This window comes from Cynara cardunculus (genome assembly GCF_001531365.2).
Source record: "Cynara cardunculus var. scolymus isolate 2C chromosome LG 17, CcrdV1, whole genome shotgun sequence".
Classification (NCBI taxonomy): domain Eukaryota; kingdom Viridiplantae; phylum Streptophyta; class Magnoliopsida; order Asterales; family Asteraceae; genus Cynara; species Cynara cardunculus.
Window position 1 is genome coordinate 28,919,259 of NC_037544.1, and position 9,542 is coordinate 28,928,800.

At 39.8% G+C, this 9,542-nt stretch overlaps 1 protein-coding gene across 1 annotated transcript; it reads right to left on the minus strand.

The window, feature by feature from the left end:
- Window positions 1–4,651: 4,651 nt before the first annotated feature.
- Window positions 4,652–6,290, minus strand: LOC112499953. The gene is made up of 4 exons (XM_025103214.1): window positions 6,010–6,290; window positions 5,423–5,651; window positions 5,251–5,362; window positions 4,652–5,208 (listed from the first exon to the last, which is right to left on the minus strand). The coding sequence occupies exons 1-4, from the start codon at window positions 6,288–6,290 to the stop codon at window positions 4,652–4,654; spliced, it is 1,179 nt and encodes a 392-aa protein (XP_024958982.1).
- Window positions 6,291–9,542: the final 3,252 nt, after the last annotated feature.

Genomic DNA, 9,542 nt, shown 5'->3' on the forward strand with positions numbered 1-9,542 from the left:
AGCATTCCGAGTGGGAGGAAAATATTTTTTTTAAACTTTTCTGCCATGCTATTCCAAGAATCCACAGATCTTGGTTGCAAGGAATTGAACCAAGACTTTGCCCTATCCCTTACGGAAAAAGGAAAGAATGTAAGTCTCAGAGCATCATTAGATACTCTTGGGATAAGGAAAGTGCTTTATTTCCATGAATGATTTTAAGTGTGAGTGTGGATCTTCAGACGGCAAACCACTGAACTGACCGTTGGTTTGCAACATATTAAACATCACTGGTTTTAACTCAAAATGGAGGGCTTCCATTTCTTGTCTAATTATTTCTGAATTTAACTGATCAAAAACAGGAATGGCATAGTCCATAATTCCTCCGTCTTTTGAGTTTGCTAGTTTGATTATTTTTTCAGCGTCATTCAGTGGTGGGGGAGTTGGTGGAAGTGGATTTTCAGCCATATTGGAAGAGGTTAGAGTAGATAATAATGCTCTTGGTACTCTTCGTCTTTGTCTGAAAGTTCGCTCAATATCCAGATCCAATTCAAAAATTTCCCCGTGCGGTAGCCTTGGCATACACCACACCCAAAGTCAAGTTACAAGATGGTAGAAAAATCAAATCTTTAGATTTACTAAAAAAACTTTTGCCTATTTCCCCGGCAGCGACGCCAAAAACTTGGTACGAGAATTATATAAAATAAATCTCTCAGACCGCTAACAAATGGAGACTAGTGCAAGTATACACTCATCAATCCACTATCGTCTTTTACAAGTAATAAAGTGGTAAAAATACCGAATATCGTCCATGGAGAAAAAGGAATAAAAGTTCGTTTTAATAGTATAAATAAAGATATAATTTCAGATGGTGAATTCGAGAAAATATTTGTGGTGAGTTGATTAAACACTACTGTTGTGAACAAGTAAAAGAAATAAATGTAAAGAGGGATTTGTAAAAGAGACAAAATATTTTAACTAATACTATTGATTGCATAAATTATAAAGCATAATAAAGAGAACTTAAGAGAAGAAAAGATGATAAGATAAATAAACGTAAAAAGGAATTATAAAAGAAAATAAAATACTTGCAACTACAACTTTATATTAAAAGGACCTTCAATACTTGAAACTACTCCAAGTGTTTCACTAGATTGTTTTCATACCAAATTGCTTACCAACAAAGCCAAACCTCCCCCTTTATATAGTGGAGGAAGGGAGGGTAAAAACTAATGGGTAAAAGCTTTACCCAACTTTTTACACAAACCAATGGGCAAAGCCAAACCACCTAGATAATACCAAAAAACAGATCTTAGATTTGTACTATGAGATCTTAAAATTTTCAAGAGATGGGTTGCCAAAAAGGGGGGATTTGACCTCAAAAGATTCTCGTACTATTCTCAAAAGTGCCCCTGGATCGTCCTCCAGCACATGTTGTAGCATGCTTCAGCCAAATACCTAACAATATGGCTATTTTTCCAAAAATCAGCACATATCCAAGAAGTAAACATGTTTATCACATCAATTTAGCTCCAATATAAAAAGATAGAAAAACAAAACAAAAAGACTCAATTTATGGAATTTTGGGAAAATAAAATGTGTAAATAAAGTGAAGAAAAAGTGTAAAAGTATCAAATAAATTTATACTTATCACCTCCCAATCAGCGCCTTTCTTTAACGTCTTTGGCTAGACACTACCTAAACTAACTAACAACAGACGGTGGCTCAAAAGCCATAACATCAATGTCCGTAGACTGAAAACCTTCATAAAAAGGTTTTAGTCTATGCCCGTTCACCTTAAACGACTTACCCGTTTTCGGGCTTTCAATATCGACTGCTCCATGAGCATAAACCTTAACAACTATGAAAGGACCAACCCACCGTGATCTAAGCTTATCGGGAAACAACTTTAGGCGTGAATGAAAGAGTAAAACCTCTTGTCCGACCACAAACTCTTTCCAGGAGATGATCTTGTCGTGGAAATCCTTGGTCCGCTCATTGTAGATCTTGGAGCTCTCGTATGCGTCGTTTCTGATTTCCTCTAACTCTTGAAGTTGTAGCTTCCTTAGAACTCTCGCGTCATCCATTCGTATGCTACACTTCTTGATAGCCCAAAAGACCCTGTGCTCTAGTTCAACAGGTAGATGACATGGTTTACCATAAACTAATCGAAAAGGGGACATACCTATAGGTGTTTTGTAGGCCGTACGGTAGGCCCACAAAGCATCATCCAAACGCTCGGTCCAATCCTTGCGATTATGATTTACGGTCTTTTCTAGAATAGATTTGATCTCCCTGTTAGAGACTTCGGCTTGCCCGTTGGATTGAGGATGGTATGCGGTTGAAATCCGGTGAGTGACATGGTACTTCTTAAACACCGCCTCAATCACTTTATTGCAAAAGTGCGTCCCTCGATCGCTTATAACGGCCCTTGGTGTGCCGAACCTGGCAAAGATGTTATATCTAAGGAAAACTGAAATAGTACGAGCATCGTCAGTTCTGGTGGCTTTAGCTTCCGCCTATTCGAGAAATAATCAACACACAATAAAATATAGGTAAATCCAGAAGAGGCAGGAAAGGGTCCCATGAAACCAATGCCAAATACATCAAAGATTTCAGAAACGAAAATCGGGTTTTGGGGCATTTGATTTCTTGGTCCAATATTCCCCGTCTTTTGGCACCTATTACAACTTTTGCAAAACATATAAGCGTCTTTAAAAATGGATGGCCAAAACAAGCCACAATGAAGCACTTTGTGTGCCGTACACTTTGGACCAAAATGTCCCCCACAAGCATATTCTCGAAGTACACTTTGTACTTCGTGTTGGGGGACACTTCGCCTGATAATCTAATCAGAGCAATGCTTCCAGAGGTAGGGGTCATCCCAAACATAATACTTCGCTTGACTCTTAATCTTATCCTTTTCAGTTCTAGTCAACGTACCTGGAAAAGTGTTGGTAACTAGATAGTTCACTAAGTCGGCGTACCAGGGTGTCGTCTCTTGAACGGTCTGAAGATGCTCGTCCGGAAATTCATCCTTCAAGGTAGAAGGATCCTCACCATTTAGCAAACGGCTCAAATGATCGGCCACCAAGTTCTCCGATCCGCTCTTATCCCGAATCTCTAGATTGAACTCTTGTAGAAGCAACATCCAACGGATAAGGCGAGGTTTGGCGTCCTTCTTCTTCATTAAATCTTTAAGAGCTGCATGATCAGAAAAAAGTATCACTTTAGTACCAAGTAAATACTGACGAAACTTCTCTAAAGCAAATACTATGGCCAAAAGCTCCTTCTCTGTCGTTGAATAGTTGCTTTGGGCACTATTCAACGTCCGAGAAGCATAGTATTTCACATGTGAGTCCTTACCAAACTTCTGTCCCAAAACAACCCCGACCGCGTAATTACTCGCGTCACACATGATCTCAAAAGGGAGATCCCAATTTGGGGGCTGAATTATGGGTGCAGAAGTTAACTTATCTTTTAATTCATTGAATGCCTTCTTGCATTCACCATCGAAGTGGAAGTYCACATCCTTTTGTAAGAGACAACAAAGTGGTYKGGTTATCTTCGAAAAATCCTTAATGAATCTCCTATAAAACCCTGCATGACCAAGGAAAGAACGGACTTCCCTAACACAAGTGGGGTAAGGTAGAGTTTTAATGACATCTATTTTGGACTTGTCTACCTCTATACCCTTCTTTGAAACAATATGACCCAAGATAAGACCATGACTAACCATAAAGTGACATTTTTCATAATTCAAAACAAGGTTAGTCTCTATGCATCTTTTTAAAATCTTGGTCAAATTGTTTAAACAGTCCACAAATGAGTTACCATAAACGGTAAAATCATCCATAAACACCTCAATGATACTCCCTACGTACTCGGAAAAGATACGTACCATGCAACATTGAAAAGTAGTTGGTGCGTTACAAAGGCCAAAAGGCATACACCTATAGGTAAACGTACCGAACGGGCATGTAAAAGTAGTCTTTTCTTGGTCCTCCGGCGCTACCGGGATTTGATGGAACCCGGAGTATCCATCTAGACAACAGTAGTGAGACTTTCCTGCTAATCGTTCCAACATTTGGTCGATAAGGGGAAGTGGAAAGTGATCCTTTCTAGTGGATGAGTTCAACCTCCTATAGTCGATGCATACTTGCCATCCATTTTGGAATCGAGTAGGCACCGACTCACCTTCGGTGTTCCTAACTACCGTCAAACCCGTCTTTTTGGGTACTACCTGAATAGGGCTTACCCATTTGATATCTGAAATTGAATAAATAATACCTGCGTCAAGGAGTTTGAGGATCTCATTTTTCATTACCTCAATCATAGGGGGGTTGAGGCGTTGTTGAGTTTCATAAAAAGGCTTGTAGTCATCCTCGAGTAGAATCTTATGCATACAAACTGAGGGCCTCAAACCCTTGATATCAGCTATAGTCCAACCGATCGCCTCCTTGTGTTCTTCAAGCACATTCACCAACCGTTTTTATTCTTCGCTTGACAGCTCAGTAGAGATGATCACCGATAGAGTATTGTCCTTGCCTAGGTAAGCATACTTGAGGTGGTCCGGTAACTCCTTCAAGTCAAGTATCGGGGCCTGCAAAATAGAAGGAAATAACTTAGTGTAAGAAGAAGGTAAATTAACATTTGATACCTGAAACTTCCTGTGTCAGTTATATTCCATGGCTAAGATCATCTCTTTAAGCTCGGGCCCTAAATCATACTCCTTCATCAACAAATTAACTGTCCTTGCATCTAGGTGCCTTGTAATCGCAACCTCCAACAAATCTCGGTTAGTCAAGTCATACAAATCATGAGTGATAAGATCCAAAACATCAACAAAACTGACATAAGACACATCACTGGGATATCTAATGGCATCATAGATATTAAATGTAATGACCTCACCATCAAATTCCATGGTTAATGTACCATCATGAACATCAATTTTTGTTTTTGATGTTTTAAGAAATGGTCTTCCCAACAATATCAAAGGTGATTTGGAGGTATGATGCTTCTCCATATCTATGACATAGAAATCAGTCGTGAAGACCAACTCGTTAATTTGAACCAACACATCCTCAAGGATTCCATTGGGATACACAATGGACCTATGGACGAGTTGTATAACAACTTCCGTCCTCTTAAGAGGTCCCACATTCAGTGATGAATAAATCGAGTAAGGCATGACATTTATAGATGTGCCTAAGTCTAACATGACTTTGTCTATTGAAACATTACCTAACTTACAAGGAATAGTAAACATACCTGGGTCCTTGCACTTAGGTGGCATCTTCTCTCCTTGAAGCATGGCGGATACATTCTCGCCCATGCTAACCTTCTCGTTCATGGTCAACTTCTTCTTGTTCGTACACAACTCCTTCAAAAAATTAGCATGTCAAGGTACTCTTTTAATAGCATCTAAGAGTGGAATGTTTACCTCAACTCGGCAAAAAGTCTCCATAATCTCCTTGTCTTCTTGCTCCTTCTTCGTTTGCTCGAATCTATTTGGGAATGGTGGTCGGATGACCAATTCGGGCTTCTTTTCTTTGTCCTCTATGTTTTTACCTTCAACCTTATTTTCATTTGACTTGTCGCCTGTAATCTCGGCCTCTTTCTTTTCTTTTCTCTCGCTCCTTCTTGCTTTGGCTTCAGGATCCGGAACCGTCCTGTTTCTCAAAGTAATGGCACTAACATTAGCTTTCGGGTTAGTCTCAGTTTGGGACGGTAACTTACCTTGGCTCTCAATGCGATTAAGCAAAATCGCCATTTGCCCCATTTTGAGCTTCCAAATTCTTCTGTTGGGCCGCTAAACTTTGATTCTGGGTTACCAAATTTTGGATATTCGTCCTCGTCTCTTGCTGAAATTGTTGAGTGTTAGTAGCAAGAGATTTAACAATATCTTCTAAAGGCATACCTGCATTGCTTGAGGCTTGGTTGTTTGGCTGAAACGGGGTTCTCTGTTGGAATGGCCTTTGCTGGAATTGTTGCAGAGGTCTTTGGGCACCAAAGCTCTGGTTATAAAACCTTTTTTGTGGTTGTTGGCTTGGAAAGCCACCGATGGCGTTGACATCTTCGGGTGCAACCAAAACATCCTCTTGGAGTTGCGGACACGCATCCGTTGGATGGTTCGTCCCATTCCATATACCGCATGCCTTAACCTGCTTTTTACCCACAACTAATTGTTTAACGAGGTTAGTCAAATCAAATAACATACTCTCAATGGTACCAGTATTAACATCGTTAATCTTTTGGGGCCCTCTCCTTAAATCACCTTGCATACTAAAATGCTGAGAGTTCCCAGCCATAATGGTGATCAGAGCCCTCACTTGAGTTGGAGTTTTATTAAAAATTTCCCCTCCACTAGCGGCATCATCATCTTCCTTTCCATAGGAAGAAGGCCCTCATAAAAATACTACAACAGAAGTTGCTCGGAAATTCCGTGTTGCGGGCAACTAACATAGAGATGTTTGAACCTCTCCCAATATTCATGGAGGGTTTCCACATCTCTTTGTGATAGTCCCAGAAATCATACAAACATTAAGCAATCTTCAAGAATCATGATGAGCATCAAAGATGGAAAGAATATGAATAAAGGATTATTAGATTGATAGAAAGAGAATATTACAGCACTAATCTTGATCAATCTACTAATGACGATTGTTAATTACAATTACAAGGAAATCACTATTTATACTAGGAAATTGTACAGGCTAAACTATTACAAAACAACTATACTAAGGAGAAACTTGAGTACAACATTAAAGCACTAACTTGAACCCAACATTCTCCCCCTTTGGATTCAAGTTTGGACCCTTGTGAATTTTGTTTTGCGTAGTCCAAGTATTTTCTCTAACCTTCTCAAAGCATTCCTGTACTGAATTTTCTCCTCGAGCAAATTTATGGCGTTGACAAGCAAGTATCTTTCTTTGGCATTCATCCGTTCAGATTCCACAGCCTTATCATCCATCACCCTTTTCAAGTCAAGTGCCCTTCTTACAAGCTTGATCGTACCGTCAGAATACTTGTTCAACTCACTAAATCTCATGAACTTTTTGACTTGAAGTTGAGCAAAGTAGATAACCCCAAATTCTGGACTTTCAAGCACCATGTAAACTGGATAGCCTTCAATGTCTTCTAAATCTTGATTAGGTCTTTTGAGGTTGATGATTCGTTGACTGTCTTCAAGACCYATTTGAATATCAATGACCATTGACAGCTTTACATGATTTCGAATGAATCTCTTAATTGCATCTAGAGCTACCAGTTCTCCTTCCTTTCTAATCGTCATGTTCTTGAGTTCGAAGTACATGTATTCGAGGTCATCCAAATATAAGTTCGAGAAATCAGCTTCGCTGAATCTCCAGATCTGGCCATCCTTCCTTGTAACTGTAAACATAGGATACCAAATTCTTAACAGTTTCTGAGCATCAATTTGTTTGATCGTGACGATTCTATGCTTTGTACGAACTTGACTGATAGGCTGACACTTGGCTTTCAAAAGGTGACGATATTCAATTCGGTAATCTTTTGGCTTCTTGTGAATTCCAAGAACTCTGTCAGCACTAAGCAATTTTCTGTGACGAATGAAAATCCCAAAGTAGATATCTTCCAAGTATGGCTCTCGGATTCTTTCACGATCATAACCAAAAAAATTTTCTCTGATGTGAAAAGGAATGTAATTCTTTGAGAAAATCTCGGTATGATCAACAGTTTCTCTTTGAGCACTTGCTTCAGGCACATCAGGTAAAGCAGCAGTAGACGATTCTGGAATAGTCTGACTATCAGCTTGAACGGGAAAAACTGGATCTTCTTCATCTAAGTCAGCTTCAAAATCAAAATAAATTCCAGTTGATTCGTCAATATTATCAAAATCTTCACCAAAATCCTGCTCYCCACCCAGAGTAGTAGAGAAAACACTGTTGAATCCTACATTGGCAGACAAGTCCATTAACAACCTTGTTTCTACTGTGGAGTCYRCCGGCTTTTCAACCATTGGCTCGATCCTTGGACTTGTCTCCACATCTTCTTCTTCAATAACAACAGCCTCAATTATTCTTTCCTGAACTGTTTCCGGGGCAGAACCTTCAGCAGTTAYGTCCTGAGCTAATGACTCTTCACCCATCCTTGCACCTAGTTGAGATGTCTCAGCCAATCTCTGTCTTTTCATCTCCCCCTCATGACTATCAGGATCATCCTGATCATCATGTCTTCGTTTAAGAGATGTGGCTTGAGACTTGCAAGTTTCTTCAAGTATAGATACCCTTTCAACAAGAGCATCCATTAAACGTTTCAGATCTTGGGAATGAGATGTGATTAAGTTGCTGACTTTAGAAAAACTAACTTTAATCACATCCTGAAAAGTCAAGAACTCTGAGGYTCTAATTACAGGGTTAGTATCAATTTGTTGGCGTAAGAGACCAACCAAATCTGCATATTCAGCGTCTTCACTTTGAGAAGCCATCAACTTAGCATATAGAAGAGATTTCAGCTCGTTCATCGATTGATCTGGTACTGACGGTTCAGGTACAGGTGGTGGTGATGGCGCAGATGGTGGCTCTTCTACAACAACTTCTTTACCCTTCAACAATCTCTTCAAACTAGCGATTTGAGCGTCAAAGTTTTCTTGAACAGCCTTTAGGGCGCCATCCAAATATTCCCTTGACACAAAGTCAGGTAAGCTCACACCTGGTTCATGTAGAATACCAGTTGAAACAACAGTTGAGTAAACTGCTGTGCCTACGTTCAATGTTGGCATAATGTTAGCATTGGTAGGACTTCCGACCTGTCCTCGTGAAATGTCAAATGACATCACTCCGGTCATTCCAGCTAGTTCACCAAGAACTACACTTGGAGCAACAGATGCTCCTGACTCATGTGTACCTAAGTGTATCGGCTCTAGACTCGTGGTGCACAGCTTCGAAGTCGTAGGTTGGGGTAGCGACCTACTAGTTTCAATAACTACATTCTCCGATTGAGAAGTAATTAGCGTATGAGCTAAATTCCCATGTGAAATTGAAACAATTGGTTGTTGAGAACCAATTGAGTGGATAGGAGKKGTGTGCARATGCATAGYTGGGCTAGCTATGTCTGTTTCAATACTAACATTCAACACATGAATGTCAGTAGTAGATGTGGTTGCCCGGCTAAGTGTTTCGGTTTGGGAAGGAGCTTGATCTTCTTTTTCAGCTCCACTCACACCCTCTCCATTTTCTTTTTCTTCCTGTTCTCTCAAACTCTCTTCATTTTCAACTTCAACTCCCTCATCTTCTCCTTCATTTGATAAATCTTGAAGAATGCGATCATAATCATCGCATTCATCAACATTAAATGATAAAGAACGTAGACTCGGACAAGGTTGCTGAGCTGAATATTCAGGAAAGATCGTAGCAAGATCATCCACAAACGTTCCAACAGGAATATTTTTGAACATTTGCTTCATCATCATCATCATCATCATTATCTTCATCACCAGAATATGCTCGATTATCTGATTCAGTAGCATCCGAACTAGATGAAGCTCTAGCAGTTAAAGTGCGTTGCTGATCAGAAGCTCCCCC